At 40.4% G+C, this 20,446-nt stretch overlaps 1 protein-coding gene across 2 annotated transcripts in view; it reads right to left on the minus strand.

Moving 5' to 3' along the window:
* Positions 1–16,075: 16,075 nt before the first annotated feature.
* The window catches only part of ATP6V1H (ATPase H+ transporting V1 subunit H), a 113,076-nt gene continuing 108,705 nt past the window's right edge, over positions 16,076–20,446 (minus strand). For both annotated transcript variants that reach the window (XM_004697555.3, XM_004697556.3), the window contains one exon: positions 16,076–16,426. In XM_004697555.3, coding sequence (XP_004697612.1) covers positions 16,366–16,426 — 61 coding nt within the window. In that variant the 3' untranslated portion in view covers positions 16,076–16,365. The remainder of the gene's footprint in view (positions 16,427–20,446) is intronic.

Raw genomic sequence — 20,446 nt, forward strand, 5'->3', positions numbered from 1 at the left:
TGTGTCTCTGTTTATGTGTCTAAAGTTTAGAAAAACATATATATAAAACAAGACAAGTTGATGAAAATATCACAACACAGTCTTAAACTCCATCCTTCCCCCTAGTAGCCCTAGGAGTGGTAGTTAATGATATGTTTAGGCTGACTAGGTTATAATTCCTAGTGGTTTGCAGAATCATCTCCTATTTTATGATCTGATGTGAGCAGCCAATCAATTGGAAAATAAATTTCCTTATGAGTGTAGCTTGCATCCATATATAAAAAATAGTCTGGCAAAGCTAGCTCTCTTTCTAACCCTGCAATCTTCTTGGCATGTAACCCCAGTTCCTGGGACATAAGTCAGCAGAACTTCCAGCCTGTCCACAGATTTTAGATTCATCAACATTCGAAACCTGATGAGTCAACAGTGGCTTTCAGCCTGTTTCCTGGTCTGAAGTTTTGGGTTCATCAGCCCCAGCAACCATGTGGATTAACAGAGATTGTCCACTTATCATTTGATCCACGGGTTTGGGACTTGCCAACCTCCATGAGTTATAGTTTTGAAGTAAATCTTTCCTTATATTTTCACTGGGTTTTCTCCTCTAAGGAACCCAGACTAAGACACCATCATTCCATAGGTATTTTCAATGACTCTATGAAACGTAACTACTACCAATAATGAGAATTTGACTGGCCTGTCACATTTGTCATACATTATTCCGAAGGATAGACTTGAGACATTTAGCAACTTTGTGATCAGCTTTATGTTTGCCTCAATAAATATTCTTTTTAGGGTTATCATTTGCAGAGCCTCTTCTGTTTTATTCACCATTTGTTTTTCTTAACCACTTGATGATGACAAATGGATAATTACAAGTATAGCTTTGGAAAAGCCAACTCATCAAGATCACATAACCTGGATCCAGAACAAAAGATAATAAAGTGGAAATCATAGACTGACCCCCCACCTCGAGAGAAGTACAGTCCATACTGGGTAGAGATCACTACAAAATAACAACTTTATTTTGATAATAGACAATGTAGCTTTACTGGAGATGAAAGAAAAAGAAGGTCCTAGCATTCACTTACTAGACACTTTCTAAGTAGTGATTTTTTGGTGAGTTGCTTACATATACTAATAATGATGCAAATGTAAAACTCTAAAAGCAAAACTCTGAAATGGGCATTTACTTCCTTTTTATTCTCCATCCAAAGTGTCCTTATGTATGTTGTAGTCCTTCTGATATCCCACAGCACCTCACAACTCCAGCTTTATTTGACCACAGTGCTAGACACACAGGGTTGCCCAATCAATATCTGTCTCCTGCCTTTGTCCTTGTCAATAGAACCAGACTTGTCCAGGAGTACTCTACTGCATGCTTCAGCAGAAGATGATGCTATACCCGACCTTGAATCTAAAGCCAACAAGGATTGACCATCTGACCTCACTCCCTTGCCATAAACTGTGGACTACTTTGAACTGATGAAAAGTAAGGGGATGCCAACCAGGGTCCTGGTAGAACAACAAAGAAGCATATGAAAGAAGACCACCTCTCCTTGTTCTGGGCTCTGCGGTGTCTTCTAGGGTGCCTGGTGATGGGGACTAGAGAGGAGTCAGCCTACAGGCAAGCAGACACAGCAAAGAGAACAGAAGAGCGTCCAGCAGAGAGAATCCTGAAGAATAAGTTGCCACTGAGTTTTTTTTTGTCACAGGATGTATTCATTGTTTTTAAACTTGTTTGAGTCAAGGTTTCTATTACTTAAAATCAAAAGCATCTTAAAGAGCACACCTTTGAAATGTACACAGAATTACTCAACGTTAAATACGTTGAAGGCTAAAATGGCAAAAGCAAAGAAAAGATCCATTTCTCTTCAGTATGGCCTTATACTTAATGAATGAGAGTGATATTTATCAGGAGTTTGGGAATTCCTTTAATCCATTTTTAGATTCTAAACCTGATCAATATTTCCATCAATAAGTTAGATTAGTACATAAAAATTCCAGTTTCAGTCAAAGCTAACAAATCACTAACCAATTGAAGATCAGAATCAGAGTTTGAGCAAATGAATAGAAGTTGCTATATATTTTTTAAAATGGCATGGTTTACTTACTCTATAACTAGAAATGTAGCTTAGCATTAAAAAGTTCATGGAGAATTTTAGTTGGAAGAAGAAAGAAGCAGTGAATTTATGAAGGACAAGTGAAATGATCAAGTCTGAAGAGCAAAAAGACAAAAGAATAAAGCAAATTGAATAGAGAGAGAATATAAGACTTCTAAAACACTATCAAGTGGACCAAAAGACTAGTGGTGATAAAAAAGGAAGGACAAGAAACAGAATATTCCATACTAGCAAGAGCCAACAGAGAGGATTATTATCAAACAAAATGAACTTTCAGTAAAACAATTTTAAGAAACAAAAAGGATGTTATATAATGATTAAAGTGTCCAGTTGTGGAGAATATATAACAGTTATAAAAACATATACATCTGACAGCAAAGATCTAAAATATATGATATAAACATGGGAAAAATTGAAGGGACAAATAGCTCTACAAGAATAGTTGGAGCTTTAATACAGCACTCAATAATGAACAGAACATTTAGAAAGAATATAAGTAAGGAAATAGAGGGTTTGTACAACACTATAAAGTAAGTAGACCTAAATCTATATATATGGTGTGGACGCTCCACTCAACCAGAAAGCAATAGCATTCTTCTTCATTGTACATGGATTGTTCTTTAGGAAATATGATATGGTAGGTCACAAAACAAAATTTTTTGTAACTTTAAAAAAAATCATTTTATTGGGAGCTTTTACAGAGCTTATAACATCAATTGTATCAAGTATATTTGTACATATGTTTCCATCATCATTTTCTAAACATTTACTTTCTATTTGAGTCCTAGGTATCAGCTCCTGACCCTAACCCTAAGTCTAACCCTAACCCTAACCCTAACCCTGACCCTAACCCTAACCCTAAAAAGAAAAATAATAATAAAGTATCTAAAATAATAAAATGCCTTGAATTAAATTCAGTGAGGGAGGTAAAATACGTATAAACTTAAAATCTTGAAAAATGAAATAAATTAAATACCTATAATATATCAAAATTGTTGGTTGTTTGATGTTAGGTAGCATTGAGTCTCTGCCAACTCAGAGTGAACCTATGTACAACAGGATGAAACACTGCCTGGTCCAGCACCATCCTCACAGTGTTCTTATGTTTGAGCCTATTGCTGTGGCTACTGTGTCAATCCATCTTGCCCAAGTCTTCCTCTTATTTGCTGCCCTTCTACTATTCCAAGCATGATGTCCATTTCCAGGGACTGGTCTCTCCTGACAACATGTTCAAATGTTCTAAGTGTGTGAGACAGAATCTTACCCTCCTTGCTTCTAACAAGCCTCCCGGCTGTACTTCCAAGACAGATTTGTATTTTTTTTTTCAAGTTCATGATACCTTCAACATTCTCCGCCAGCACGATGATTTAAATGCACCAATTCTTCCTTGGTCTTCCTTTTCCATTGTCCAACTTTCACATACATATGAGGTCATTGAAAATACTATGGCTTGTGTCAGGAGCACCTTAGTCCTCAAAGTGATATTCCTTGCTGTTCAACACTTTAAAGAGGTTTGTGCAGCAAATCTACCCAAAGGAGTGTGTCCTTCAACCTCTTGAATGCTGTTTCCATGAGCTTTGATGGTGGATCCCGGAAAGAAAAAATCCTTCATTTCAATCTTTTCTCCATCCATCAATATGATACCTACCGGTGTACTTGTGAGGCTTCGGCTTTTCTTTACATTGAGTTGCAATACGTGTTGAAGGCTGCAATCCTTGATCTTCATCAGCAAGTGCTTCAAGTCCCTCCTCACTTTCAGCAAGCAAAGTTGTGTCACCTGCATATTGCAGCATGTTAATAAGCCTATCTGCATTCTTGACACTGCACTTCTCTTCATATAAGAATAAGTATGGTGAGAGGATACAACTATGATGCGCACATTTCTTGATTTCAAACCATGCAGCATTTCCTTGTTTTGTTCCCACAACTGCCTCTTAAGCCATGTACAGATTCCATATGAACACAACTGAATGTTCTGATATTTCCAATCTTCTCAAGGCTATCTATACTTTGTTATGGTCCACACAGTTGAATGCCTTTGCATAGTAAGTAAGCATCTTTCTGGTATTCTCTGCTTTCGGTCAAGAACCATCTGACATCAGCAGTGATATTCCTTGTTCCATATTCTCTTTTAATCTGGCCTGAATTTCTGGCAGCTCCCTGTCAATGTACTCCCTGCAACTCTTGTTGAATGGTGTTCAGCAAAATTTTACTTTTGTGTGCTATTAATAAGATTTTTCTATGATTTGAGCATGTTATTAGGCCCCTTTCCTTTGGAATGGGGACAAATATAGATCTTTTCCAGTCAGTTGACCAAGTAGCTGTCTTTCAAATTTCTTGACATAGAGGAAGGTGAGTACATCCAGTGTTTCATAAGCTTGTTGAAACATTTCAATTAGTATTCCATTACTTCCTGGAGCATTTTGTTATGCTCACCTTCCCAACATGATCGCTGAAGAAAAAAATGGGTGCATAAGCAAATGTGGTGAAGAAACCTGATGGTGCTCGGCTATTAAAAGATACAGCATCAGGGGTTTTAAAGGCTTGAAATTAAACAAGCGGCCATCTAGCAAAGACGAAGAAACACACCAGCCTGTGTGATCACGGGGATAGAAGGGATCATGTATTAGGCCAGAAGTCCCAAAACAAACAATTATATCCATGCAAACGATGGGGGTCGAAGTAGAGACCACAAGCCATCTGTAGACAATTGGACATCCCCACACAGAAGGGTCACAAGGAACAAACGAGTCAGCTAGGGTACAGCATAACACCAAAGAAACACACAGCATTCATCTAGTTCTTTAATTCTTCCTCCCCCAGACTATCATGACCCCAGTTCTACCTTACAAACCCAGCGAGACTGGAGCATGTACACTGGTACAAATAAGAACTCTCAACACACGGAATCCAGGACAGATAAAACCATCAGGAACAGTGATGGGAGTAGCGATACCATGAGGGTAGGGGGAAGGTGGGGGGAGAAGGGGAAGAAACAGGGAATCGATCACAATGATTGATGTGTAACCCCTCACCCCCACCCCCAGGGGGACAAACAACAGAAACATGGATGAAGGGAGACAGAGAACCATGTAAGATATGAAAATAATAATAACTTATGATTTATCAATGGTTCACAAAGGTGAGAGGGGAGGGGACTGAGGGAAAAAAAGAGAAGCCGATACCAAGGGCTCAGTAGAAAAAAAATGTTTAGAAAATGATGATGGCAATATATGTACAAATGTGTGTGATACAATTGGTGTATGGATTGTTATAAGAGCTGTAAGAGCCTCCAATAAAGTGATTAATAAAAAATATATATTTATATATATATAAACAAAGCACCAGCCCCCACCACCACCCCATAAAAAGATATCCATGTTTTTTTTTACTTTCTAACTCTGGGTCTTTGCTCATGTCATTACAATATTTTACTTTGTCTTCTTCAGTTGCCTTTTGAAATTTTCTGTTCAGCTCTTTGACTTCATCATTTTGGTAAAACTCTTCAATTCTGTATCATTAACTGTAGTGATTGGTGCATAAATTTGAATACTAGTTGTATTGATTGGATTTTCTTGTATCCTGTTACAGTCGGCATTGTAGTTATAGATCTTGAAATGTCTTTTCTTACTATGAATGCAACACCAGTCCTGTTGAATCTTTAATTCCCAGCCTAGTAAACAATGATTTTCTGTTTCAAAATGGCCAACACTAGTGCATTTCAGCTCATTAATGCCTAAGATATCAATAGCTATGTGTTCCATTTTGTTTTGATGACTAACAATTTTCATAGATTCATACTTTGTACAATCTAAGTTCCAATTATTAATAGATATTTGAAGCGGTTTCCTCTCATTTTGAGTCATGCCCAATCAGCAAATGAACTTCCCAAATGCTTTAGCCCCACATTATTATTTACATCCGTGTCATCTATGGTCAACTCTGCTTTGAGAAGGCAACTCTTCCTCAATCACAGTTTTAGTGCCTTCTGGCCTGAGGGGCTCATCTCCTGGCAGCACATCTGACAATGCACTCTTGCTAATTTTCATGAGATTTGTAGAATCTGACAATCTTTGATGCTATCCATAAGGTTTTCAGTGGCTAATTCCTTTGAAATGGACCAGCCATGCCTTCTTGGTAGTCTGTTCTTAGTCTGGAAGATCTACTGAAACCTGTTCACTTTGGGTGACCCTGCTGTATTTGGAAATACCAGTGACATAGCTTCCAGCATCACAGCATCACACAGGCCACCACAGGACAACAAACTGACAGACAAGTCATAGAAGATAGCCATTCTACCCAAAGCTATTTACGTAGTGAACAATTCAGCAATTCCTATCAAAATTCTAACAGCCTTTTTTCCAGACATGGAAAAGCTTAGCATCAAATTTATATGGAATATAATGGTCCTCTGAGTGCAGAGTGGAGACTCAAAACCCATCGGTAGGCAACTGGACACGCCCTTACTGAAGGGTTGTGGGGAGGAGATGAGACAGGCAGGGTGCAGAGTAGCAACGATGAAACGTATAACTTTCCTCTAGTTCTTAAATGCTCCCCACCCCCACTATCATGATCCCAATTCTACCTTACAAATCTAGCTTGCCAGAGAATGTACATTGGTACAGATAGTAACTGGAAACACAGGGAATCCAGGACAGATGATCCCTTCAGGACCAGTGGTGAGAATGGCAATGCCTGGAGGGTGGAGGGAATGTGGGGTGGTAAGGGGGAACCGATTACAAGAATCTACATATAACCTCCTCCCCGAGGGATGGGCAACAGGGAAGTGGGCAAGGGGAGACGTGGGACAGTGTAACATATGACAAAATAATAATAATTTATAAATTATGAAGGGTTCATGAGGGAGGGGGGAGGGGGGCGGAAATGAGGAGCCGATATTAAGGGCTCAAGTAGAAGCCAAATGCTTTGAGGAGGATGATGGCAACAAATGTACAAATGTGCTCAACACAATGGATGGATGTATAGATTGTGATAAGAATTGTATGACCGCCCCCAAAAATGATTTTATACATATACATATATATATATATATAATGGTCCTCAAAAGAGCTAAAACAATCTTAAAAAAACCAGGAGGGCTCATATTTTTTAGATAAAATTGGTGCGATGTGTTCTCTCATATGACTTTTTTATGTAGGTAAAAAAAACAACTTGAGAGATTTCCCAAGTTGGTTGACAGTTCCTGAGGGAGCTGTAAACAACATGGTGCTTTGTTACTTTCATCATGGGTCCCCTCCCCCAAATGCCAGTATCACTGTTGGGTTTGGGTTTACTTTTTATATCTACTTTCTGCTTCTCCCTTCTGTTACTTTGTTCCTCCTTTCCTGATTTTTTGGGGGGAATTCAATCTAGTAATCTTAGTTTTTCATTCTTATCTCCCTTGAAGGATTTTCCTTTTTGACTTCAAGAAATTAAATTTTTTCACGGTTTTTTTTTCTGTTTTATTGACATGTAATTCCCATTCCGTACACCTCAATGGCTTACACATATTAAGAAGCATCGTGCAATCTTCACAACCATCAACTTTAGAATTTTTTCTTCATTCTTATACTCATTATTATCAGTTCCCTACGTCCTCATAACCTCCCCTGCCACAAGCCCATAAATTACTCATCCAATTTTTTTCTATAGCGTTACCTATGCTGCATTTCGTATAACGAAAACCATATAGCTCCAACCACCTCAAACTTAGCTCCAGTTTAGTACTTTAGTGACTGCTCTCGGAATTAAATATGGATGGTTAATGTACCACTCAACTCAAAACTCACTGCTATCAGCCAACCGATAGCAATCCTGTAATAATCCAAAATAATACATTTGTAAAGCTTACTTATTAAACCACCTCATAGTGTGAGACTCTCATATGAATATATACTCTTTATTCTCCCTCCTGCAATCTTTGTGCTATTTCAATATTTTACTTCTACATTTACTTCTATTTCTATATTTAAGAAAAACTGTTTTCACCTCTTTTTTGTACATTGGTTATTTTCTAAAATTGTCTATCTTTCTTTGAGACGGTGAGAAAGTCAGAGTCATAAAGGCTTCCTGAAGGCCAAGCATCTAGAACCCATGTCCTTTCAATCATGGACGTTTTCCTTCCATTTTCCTCTCTATTTTTTAAGTACTGAAATAGATGGTGAGCTAGGTGTCACATTTGCATACTGTGTTGAAGCAGCTTAAAATGATGTGCAGTTTATCCGTTGCAGCTGACTTTTCCACCAGGAATGTGTTCAGAAACTTGAAGGAGCTCTACTTCTTGAAGAGAACAGAACATTTTATGCAGCATAAGAAAAATGTCATACTAAAAATTGACTTCATCTCAAGATTCAGACTTGTGAAAGGAACCCACCTACTGAGTGGGTTCACAATTTGCTATAAAATCATCTTTATTTTCAAGGCAAAGAATGAGAACAAACTTTTAAGAAATTTTCAAATGAAAGCATTAAATCCTGACTGCTTTCATTGTATGTAAATACAGCTCCATTATCCCGAAGGGACTAAACAGAAGGAAGATATTTTAGTTGGGGATATTTTGTTGCTCTGATGGTTGGGTGGGCCAGGTGCAAGAGCAGGCAGTGTTTGGTTCTGTGGTACATGTAGTAGTCACCTAATCTGGTGTCAATTTAAGGATTAAGAGTGTAGGGGTGGGGTCTAGGCTGTCAATATGGAGATAGTCAATGAGAGCTCTGTGGGCCTGGCCTTCCCCTGAGAACTCTGGGAAATCTGGTACTTCCTCCTTGGAAGCGGACTCTCTCTCTGCTACTCCCTGAGAGACATTGCAGAAGACAAGCCACATGGACGCAATCAGACCTCGGAAGCCGGAGAAGCCACAGAGAAACCCCTGCCAGCACTGCGATGTTTCCAGTGACACTGGATCCAAAGACTTTCTACCCACTGGCCTGTGATCTTCTACATTCGGCGTCATTGCATGTGTTTCGTGAGTCTGAAGAGGACTTTATGGATTGATATCGGACATATGGGCTAATATCAGATTTATGGACTTGATCGGGACTGGGCTGGGATGTTTTCTCAATGTTCAGTTGCTCTCGTATATAAATCTCTTTCTTATACACACGTGTGTCCATGGATGTGTTTCTCTAGTCTGCCCAGACTCACACAGCACACAAGGCCACCAAGTCACAATGGACTCAACGGGGCCGAACAAGTGCAACCATTGGATGCGCTGGGCAGCCAAGCTCCATCTGCCGAAGGCCACCTGAAGGCATTTCTCAAAATACTCAGAGTCAACAAGGCCAAAAGTGTCATTAGAAAGCTGGATATGATTTCACTCTCTTTTTAACGCCTTAGCCCTTGAGTGCAGGGAGCACTGGTGGCACTCTGGGATAAGCACCGGGCTGCTAACCACACAAGTGAGGCTGTCTGCCGCTATAAAGATGTCCAGAATTGGAAACCCTACATAGGGGTTCTCCATGAGGTGGAAATGACTCAATGACAGTAGGTTTGCTTTGGGTTTAATGCAAACAAGGAATACTGGCGGTGGAATGGCTAAGAGCTCAACTACTAACCTTCAGTTCTGTCAGAAGTTCAAACCCACCACTACTCCAAGGAATTAAGATAGGGCAGTCTGTCTGGGGATCCCTATGGGTAGTTCACGCCTGTTCTATAGGATTACCATGAGTCAGGCAGCAATGAGCTTTGTCTTCATTTAAGGCAGTGTGTGTGTGTGCGTGTGTGTGTGTGTGTGTGTGTGTGTGTGTGTGTGTGTGTGTGTGTGTGTGTGTGTGTGTGTGTGCCCCTGTAACTGGAATCAGGTTCTTGTCTCTCTGTCAGAAAGAACTGCTCTGGTCAGACAGAGAGGCAAGAGTGCTGAATTTGATTAGAACCTCTAGAGGGGATTCATGCCATGTCCTGAAAAGTAGGGAAAGTCAAAGAGCAATGGCTTTCTTCACACATGCGCAGGGGTAATTTAAGGGTTCCCAAGAACCATGAGGGATTCTGAGAATATTTCCGCCAGATGACATCTGGTGCAAGGGATCCTGGGGAAATTGTCTTCTGTAAAACATTTAGTCTTGGAAACCCACTGGAGCAGTCTACTCTGAGTTTGGGTTGCTTATCTGCTGGAATTGATGATGATTTTGTGTAAATTGTTTACACAAGTGTAGTTAACAATTTTTTAGATAGTATGCTACAGTAACCATCACTTGCCTGTCATTCTGTTGTACTGCGGTGGATTGTCTGTTGCAGTGATGTTGGAAACTATGTCACTAGTATTTTCAAATGCCACCATGCTCATCCAAAGTGAACAGCTTCCAGACTAAGAGCAGAGGACTTGGCTGTCCACTTCAGATGAAACCTTTGTGTATAGCTTCAAAGCATTGTCAGAAACATTGCTAAAGGCCTACTGCAGGGGGTGGGGGTGGGGGGAAGGCTCCCAAGATGGATGGACCCAGTGGCTGCGACAACGGACTCGAGCCTCAGAACAATTGTGCGGGTGGCACGGGACTGGGCAGGGACTCGTTCTCTTGTGAACAGGGTGGCTATTGGTTGGAACCAACTTGATGGCCCCTAACAACATTTGCTTATACTATTGTTAAAGATGCCCCAAAGTGTTTTGAGAATTTGTCCTACTAAATATATGCCTCATAAGGCCTGCATGAGTTAATTACTTAGCTTTCATTTGTCAGATTATAACACTACGTTGTTAAATGTTACAGTTTAATTGATCATGTAATTGGAAATAAATTTTAGGTAGGATTTAATCATTGGATATTAAGGAGAAACATCAAGTAATGAAAAAATGTTTTGTCATTATTATAAATACGAACGTTTAAGATAAAAGATGTTAAGATGTTTCAGGATGGTGCATTTTAACATATATATATGTTAACATTTATATATATGTTATGTTATGTTAACATATATATGTTATATTGTGTTAATATATATATATATATTTTATATATATAAAACTCACTGCCCTTGAATCAATTCTGACTCCTGGCCACCCTAGAGGACAAGGCAGAACTCCCCCTGAGGTTTTCTGAGACTGTTACTCTTTTCATGAATAGAAAGTCTCATCTTCTCTCCCATGGTGGTTTTGAACTGCTGGCCTTGCAGTTAGCAAGCCAACTAATAAGCATTATGCCACCAGACTTCCACATTTTAATATGATGTGATTATAATTAAAGCACGAAGATTATAATTAAAGAACAAAAGCACTTCTTGGGCATGAAAGCACAAACAGTTTGCATCAGGATGACTGTCACGATCTTCTACCTGAGCACAGAAAGGCGATGAGATGACAATTAGGAGGGAGGACATCAAAGAATTTGCTGTGTTTATGAAACTCAGCAGATTGCAGTACCTCTGGCTACCAAAAATTCTAGAAATGTGAATGTCTTACAAACCTAGTAACTATTTATTGTATATTTAATACTCATCTATTTCATAACATATGAAAACAGAATCTGATCTCTTGTTATTGCAAAGTCTGTAATTACCACTGAGAAAAATTCAGTCTAGTATTTTCCCATGGTTTGGAAAGTCAAGTTACCTAGGTTTATGCAACGTAAAGCATCTGGAACAGTCTATCAAAACACTTTCCTGGTTGCATCAGAATATCAAGTTTCTGGCAAACAGAAGGCACATAAGCCCACCAACAAAAAAGAGCACTCACCACTCCTACATTCCCCATAGTATTTCTGGCTTGAAATCGAAACAATCGTTAGATCCGTAAACAGGAGATGGATCCCACGTGTCTTTTTACAGGAGAAAACAAATCCTACTAAAAGAAATATTTGATTCTCATAGGACATTTACTCAGCCAGGAATGAAAACTGGAAAATGAAAATGAATGAACCAGTAACCCTGGCAGATCAGCTGATGAGTTCAAACACAAGGGGCTCCGAGAGCAGGGTGGTGGGAGGTGCCCTGACTTTCCTCCAACACTGCTGAGATGGTCCCACTCTTCACCAGCGGTAGGTCCAGAAAAGGAGCAGGCAATAACAGTCTCTATTTCACATTATTTAAAGCAAAAAGTACTTTGATTAAAAACAAGCAAACTTGAGACACTAAAAACCAAAGATAAATATATACGAAATCACCGAACTAAGCCTAAATGTAAAACTTTTCATCCATATCATAAGAGAACCTTTTGGTTTGCAGTATATTACAAATAAGCTTAAAACTTTAAAGTCTCTCAATATTGGCTCTGAATAATAAGATCAGAGAATTACCACAATGTACATTAATGTACAGGTAGGTGATTGAAAGACAGATAATAGACAAGCAGACAGACAAAGGTAGCTACAAGAAGATGAGTCCAAAAGCATTGTACTTGAAGAGGATGACGGGGCCGCGGCCCGAGCCATGTTGACCCCATCCGCAGAAGAAGGCAATACAGAGGACAGAACTGAAGATACAGCCCAGACCACACACATCGAACTAAGAGGGAGAGAGAGAGAGAACCTCATCATGGCCCACTAAGCCCCAGGGATGACATCCCTGCTTGGAGCAGCAAATGCAGAGAGAGGACCATAGGGCAGGCCCCACCACGAGACCCAACGTTCCCTCGTGGACCCATAGCACTGGGGGACAGCGCTGGAGACACCGTGAGGAAAGTGTGCCTGGTATGGCCCATGCACAGTGAGGTGAAACGTGGAGGGAGTTCAATGGGGCAGCAAGGGGACCAAAGTAACAAAGTCCCTGAGGAATCCTGAAAATAGACTTCTGACTTGGGAGACAGGGCTTGGCACTTCATTGGAAAACATAAGGAAAACAGACAGACCTGGAACTATCTATTAGGTTTTTTTGTTTGTTTTTGTTTTTCTTTCACCCTACCTCTAACTATTTAAGATAGGCAGATGAACAATCCTGAGTAGAAAACAAGGGGACTGGCAGTTCTTGGGGTCACGGGAGAAAAGGGGCCAACAAACTCAGGGATAAGGTAACAATGAGATCTAAAATGGATGGCGAGAAAGGCGTATAATGCCTAATGGGGTTAATCAAGTGCAATGTATTCGAGAGGAATTACTGAGAGATGAATGGAGAGTAAGCATGATGGTGGGATAGGAGGAAGGTGAAAGGAAATAGAGGAAATAGAAGGCAAAAGCTATTTATGGAGATATAAATACAGGCATGTGCATATGTAAATACATTAATTTATAATGAAAGGGATAGAAACCAATGTACATATATTTATATGTTAAGTATTAATATAGCAGACAGACTTTGGGCCTCTACTCAAGGTCACCCTTTACACAAGAACAGTTATTCTGATAACCTGGCACTCTTTAATGGTCACTTTCCTGACAATAGACAAAATGGGTGCATAAGCAAATATGGTGAAGAAAGATGGTGCCCGGTTATAAAAAGATATAGCGGGGGTCTTAAAGGCTTGAAGTTAAACATGCAGCCATCTAGCAGGGAAGCAAATAAGCCCACATAGAAGAAGCACAACAGCCTGTGTCGAGGGGATCGGGTATCAAAAGATACAAATCAAACTATATCCATGTGAAGGAGGGGGGTTGGAGTGGAGACCCATCATCTGTAGACAACTGGATATCCCCCCACAGAAGGGTTATAAGTAAGGGATGATTCAACCAAGGTACAGTACAACACTGACAAATCACACATCATTCCTCTAGCTTCTGAATGCCCCAACTCCACTCCCCACTACCATGACCCAGTTCTACCTTACAAATCTGGCTAGACCAGAGAACACACATTGGTACAGAATAAGAGCTCTTGACACATGGAATTCAGGACAGATAAATCCCTCAGGAACAGTAGTGGGAGTAGCAATAACATGAGGAGAGGGGGGTGGTCAGAGAGGGGGAAAGGGAGAAAGTGGAAACCCATCACAAGGTTGGATATATACTCCCCCACCAAAGGGGATGAAGAACAGAAATGTGGGTGAAGGGAGATAATGGACAGTGTAAGATATGAAATAATAACAATATATAATTGATCATGGATTCACAAGAGTAGGAAGGTGGGGGAAGAGGAGCTTATACCAAGGACTCAAATAGAAAATGTTTTGGAAATTATGATGGCAACATATGTACAAATATGCTTGATACAATTGATGTATGGTATAAGAGCTGCAAGAGCCCTCAATAAAATGATTTTAAAATATATAATATAAATAAATAGTACTGGTACTAAGGCTCTAGCTCATACATTTATGGGTTTATTCCAAACGAAACACTAAATTAAAAATATCTCTGTGATCAGTGGATGGTTACAGACAGGTTTTCTCAGTAATAAAAACATGTTTGTCTCATTAGGGCACTTGAAAAAAAAGTCCAATTAACACAGTACCTTCACGAAGATCTGCTAGGTCAGACGTCAGTTCAGGTTATAGTGACTGTTTTATATAAATATATGGTGTGTGTGTGTGGCTGAATTGTTTATAGTGCGGGCTAGTTTACATTCAATACTTAAAATATTTTCATTTCATTCATTACAGTATCAATGTAACATCACTTATCACATTCCCTTCCTATATTGCCATTCCCATCCTCCTTCTTCCCAACCCTAATGAACTGAGTCCTCACGGCATACTGCCCTCTCCTCTCCCCTCGAATAATTGATGATTTTGAGGTAGGCACCTCACAAGCATTATGCCTTTTTCTTAGTTTGTTTCTCTTGTTTGGTGAACCACGGCATGAGTCCAATTCTAGACCTCACCTGAAGGGTGAGTAAGGGCCATCGTCTCTATCTGACCAATAAACTTGGTCTCTTTTAGACCGAGTTTTGTTTGTTTTCTCCCACTCTATTCAGACGTCTCTAACATGATCCCTTTTAGAGCAGTTGGTGGGAGCCAGGCAAAATTTGTTTCCACGTGTCTCGTTTTCATCATTCTTCTTTGCTCTGAATAGGTAGAGAGCAATGTTGCACTTAGATGGCCACTTGCAAGCTTTAAGATCCCAGTGGCCAGTCACTAGATAGTATATAGATTTTTTTCTGTGAACTATGTTATTCAAATTTTCTGAGTGTCCCCCAAGACTATGATCTTGAGCTCTTAGACCCAGAAACTCATTATCTCCGGTGTTTGGTTATATCTAAGCATTTTAATTAGCCCCCTGTATGTTCCACCACGTACATGGATATAATTGCAGCAAAGGTAAGTGAATTGCGTACAGAGGTCCTCTGTCAAAACTTACAGATTTTTGTTGGTATACTTCCATCCTTTCAAGTCTGAAAGCCTACCCATGTGTCTACTCATGAATCAGTTACTGTCGTGTATACTGCAGTATTTACCACCGCTGCTGCCTTTCACACTTACAATACTCCCAGTAGCTTGTTCTGCCTCCATCATTTTCAGCCAACCTCCAAAAGGGCAATCTTGATGGGCTTCCCAGAGACCGTCACAGGGGCTTATGAAGAAGAAATTTTACAAAAACTGAAAACTGGATTGATGATAAACAGGTCAGGTAACGTACACGAAGGAATTTTATTTGCATCACATGAATGCACCTGTTCACTCCGTGAAGCTCGCCTGGACTGTCATATGAGACTTCCACTGAGAAACCTTACCCCACCCCACCCACCGCGCTACAGCCCTCACCTTGCTTCTTCAATCTGCTTTTTGCTCCAAAAGCACACAGAATATTTCAAAGGAATATGATTTGAGCCCTTTAACAATGCCGAAACGGCCGTCTTGATGTGGTATAAATCAAAGAGCACAAATTCTTCAGGAAAGGGTGGGCGGGATGGAAACACTATCTTCACACCTAGAGGGAGGATATGCTAAGAAACAATAGCTTTATGTTTCAATAATTTGTTCAAAAAAGGCTTCTATGATTTCCTGGTAACTTTTTTTATTTAACTTACTTTCACAGATAGGAAGACAGGCAGAATAAATGTCAAAGGTTCTATCAGCCATTCACTACTTTAAAATAAACCTTCCCAATCCAGTGGGAAAGGGGGACAACATGTGTCTTTCGTTCAAGGTCTAGCAAAGGATGTCGTCAAGAGAAACGCCATACTTGGAGTAAGAACCTTTTAATGATTATATTCATTTCCAGAGAACAATAAATACAGCAACTGCAAGCATTGCATGTAACAATAGTATTTTCCTTAGATATGGAAAGCAACTACCTTTATACAATATAATATGCAAACTTTTCAACTGAAATCAGCTGCACAGGAAAAAGCTACAGAACAGAAGCAAAGTACAGGTAGAATGATTTATTTTGGACTGCAAATACTGAGATCCCCTCTAGGTAGTGGTAACCGGTGAAATGGTAAAGCTGGGATTCAAAGGTGCCAGCGCAGTTCAGCTTCGGGCAGCAGCGGTCTGAGGCTGTTCAGACTGCAGTTGCTTGCCAAGATATTCCCTGAAAGAGAGAAGTAAGATAATGAGGTTAACCAGAATCGAAAGGACTAAAAATGGTGCATACACAGTCACCTATATTTTAGTGGCTAAAAATGTATCCCGTGGTCATAATGAAGCTCAAATTCCCTGCCATCAACACAGTGCAGACGCACAGCAACGCTACAGGATGGAACAGAACAACCCCTGTGGGGTTCTCAGACGGTAACTCTTTACAGGAGGAAAAATGCCTCAGATTTCTCCCATGGACTGTTGTGGTTTCGAACTGCTGACCTTGGGAATAAGCAGCGCAACACATAACCACTATGCTAGCTAATAAAACTAACTCCTAATAAAACTAACAGCCCTAAAAAACTCCATTTTTCCACATTCCAAAGCACCTATATTTTAAGAATGCTAACTGGAGCTCTCATTTTATCAACGCAGTCCATATCCTGCACACATAAACAAGTAGCCACAAGACATTCCGATGGCTCCTCCAGGAAGGTCTATCCTCCTGCACAGGTGAAAAGGTCTTGTATACTGCCACTGTCACACTGGTGCTATTAAAAAAATTTTTTTAACCACTTTATTTTTATTTTTTAATCAATTTATTGGGGCTCATACATTTAACCACTTTAATTATTAGTTAAGTGGAGTGACACATAATAATCAAATCTCCTGATGTCGTAATTACCTTATCTTTACTCTTCGGTAAATTATAAGCGTATCACTCACTCTCTCATTGCCACTGAGTCAATGCCAACTCACAGCAACCCTTTAAGACAAGGTAGAACTGCCCCCCTTAAGTTTCTGAGACTGTAATTCGTCATGAGAGTAGAAAGCCTTGTGTTTCTCCCTCAGAGTTGGCTGGTGGTTTCTAACTGCTGACCTTGCAGTTAGCAGCCCAATGTGTGACAACTATGCCACCACGTGCACACCTGAACCTAAATCACTGAACTACTACCAAGAGTAGTAACGCCTGTACGAACTCTCTATGGATCAAGTAATAACTTCCACTGACATTATTACAAAATCTTCATGAAGCTTGTCCTAGTTAACCCACAGGACAGTCTGAAAGCCAAGTGGTACTACTCTCATTTTTTTTATGGGAAACTGAGGCCAAAAGCCCACTATTTCGATCATGAAAAAAAAATTGTTAATATGTGCCCATAATACAAACGAGGTCTCAATTAACTTCCAGTACCCCTGTCTGTCTCAAGTCAGAAAATAATCATTTCTTATAAAGGATTTGACCAAATCTTTGCTTGAGAACAGAGGCAGAGCCAGAGTAGCAGAGTGGGTATGTGCTGGGCTGCTCACTGCAGTCAGCTGTCCACACCCACCACCAGCTTACGTGCAAAAGACCGGACTTTCTGCTCCGATACAGATTTAGTTTGAGAAACCTATGGAGCAGTTCTACTCTGCCTTACTGGGTTGCTATGAATCAGAATCAACTCAGTGGCAGTGTTTTTTAATCAAAGTAAGATTTTTAAAAGAATATTAAGAATCTCTCCTAAAAAATAACAGAAAAAACAGCATGAGTTTGGGAAGAGGGTTGGGTTCATGACCCAGGTCAACCATTTCTTAGATGTATGGACTCAAGAGATCCTCTGGTGTCTCTGGGACACATTGCCTGGGGAGACAACATCACAGATCATTGGGAGGTTGGGGGAACTGAGTATAGAAGCAGTAGAGTGGAGCCTGATGGACAGTGGGCAAACCCTGTCAAAGTCATCCCTACCACCATCCCATCAACTGGCCATACAATCATTTTGGTGTGGCCTTTCCCAAGAAACAAGCCATCAGAACCAGAACTGATGAATCTGACTCAGTGTTTCCCATGAACACAGCCTTAGTCCAAGCAAGAGTGGTCTTTCTCACCCCAAGAAGAAAGGGCTTTATGATAGGAAAGCAGGGCAGAGGACCCAGGGGGGGGATCCACATAAAGAAACCACTGAGTGTCAGAAGCAGAGCCAGAATCGAAAATATTGGGAAACTGACCAATATATCCTACAGCTTGAGCGTGGCTTATGTTTTTTTTAATACTTAAGAGAAATTTCTCATTAGTTCTGAATGTCAAATTGAAGATGTTTTTGTTTTAGGTAGCAGCTGTCTTTACATGATTACCATTATACAATGGTAATCTTATTTCCAACCTGCTGGTTCTCATTACTCCTATGAATTCATTATTTCACTGGACTGACTCAGAATCCATGGAGAATATATCATACCACTGGCTATGGATTTATTACAACCAAAAAGGATACAAAGAAACACCAAGAATACCGTCTAGGAAGGGTCACAATGCAGAGATTCCCTGCCCCAAAGAGGAACAACTAACCTACTGCGGTGCATGATCCCCAATCAGAAAGCTCCTCTGACCCTCATGATTCCGGCTTCCTATTTGTCTCCCTGCACGACCATGACAGATGACATCATGCCTCCTGAGACTGAGTATTGACTTCTCTCAGTCTGGTCAGCCCCTTCTGCCTGACCTCAGGCATTAGTTTGGCTCAAAAAAACTGTTAGTCTGTGTACATTAGAGAAACAAATCCACAGAAACTCGTATGTTTAAGAGAGAGTTTATCTAAAGGGTAAGTGCACATCAAGAAAACATCCCAACCCACTGCTGCCCAAGTCCACAAGTCCAACATTAGCCCATGTGTCTCACACCAATCCACAAAGTCCTCCTCCATCTCACAAAACACACACAATGACGCCAACTGCAGGAGGAAAGCCGAATCAATGAATGTGTAAGCACCTCAGCACTGCAGGGGTCTCCACACGGCTGCTCCAGCACCCAGGGCTGCATCGGGGTAGGTCCATGTGGCTTCTCCTAGGGGATGTCTTGCAGGAAGTGAGCCTTGGAAGCTGAAGCAGGGAACTGGCTAAGGCAGCTGCACCCTGGTCCAACATCAGAAAGCAAGAGACCCGAGAACTCAAAAGGCGAGGCTCACTGAGCCATTTATCCCTCCGCCCTTCAATTAACCCCACATGTGTTTATCGGCCAGGTTGGTACAATAAACTAACTACCTCAAAAACTAAGAACAAAGGCCAAATTACTTTCTGCAAGGCGACTCCATACCTCACAATAACCTAAATCATTTGGCATTCCAACATCCTTGAAACGGAAAAGGGGAACACACTTCACCAACACGTTCTCTTATAGTCACCTTTGGGAAAATGTGAATGTGTAAAACGTCATCCACAAAAGAGTCCTTTTGTATATGAAAGAAGAGTTTATACATGACTAAGACATATCTATTTCATTCTCACACCAATACCACAAAACAGAAATATTTCAGATAGCTGTCACAATGCCGAAAAAGCTGCTCTCCAGCTCATACCACAATCTCACTGCCACTGAGTCAATGCCGACTCATAGCAACCCTACAGGACCTGTAGAAGTCCCCGGGGGGGTTTCTGAGGCTCTTTACGGCAGTAAAAAGCCCTGTCTTTCTTCAGAGAAATGGCTAGTAGCTTTGAACTGCTGACCTTGGGGTTAGCAGGCCAACAGGTAAACAATAAACACTGCCTTCACTACTCAAGCCCTATTGGGCTAGGAGCAAGACCACCAAAAAGCCTTCACCTGGCTCCACTAATTCCCCGAGCAGCTATCAGGCTCTCGCCAGGTGATCGTTACTGTTATGTCTGCACAGTAGACCAGAGTGGTTCTGTTCTTTCTGGAGAACCATAGCAGACACCAAACATCCATGTTGCTACTCAACAAATTCTGTCCAACAAACCACAAGATAACTTCACCCATATAGTTCAGTGCCCAAGAAAGTGATTTTTCTCCTGACAATTAAGTTACTATTGAAAACTAGAACCTCTCACCGTTTCCTTTTGCCCTCGTTGCCAGTAAGCTCAGAAGAAAGCCCACAATCACTGTAATTTCATATTATTTTCTTTAGTCTTTATCCATTGTGCAAATTCTTCATAACTCAATCAGCATGAACACAGAATTCTTTGTACTGCTCTTTCTATGATTTTAACATCATTATCACTAAAACCAAGCAAATCCAACTTATCTAATATTCCT

The sequence above is a fragment of the Echinops telfairi genome, unplaced genomic scaffold, assembly GCF_000313985.2.
Source record: "Echinops telfairi isolate 266 unplaced genomic scaffold, ASM31398v2 ScPeMD7_1;HRSCAF=3_0, whole genome shotgun sequence".
Taxonomy (NCBI): domain Eukaryota; kingdom Metazoa; phylum Chordata; class Mammalia; order Afrosoricida; family Tenrecidae; genus Echinops; species Echinops telfairi.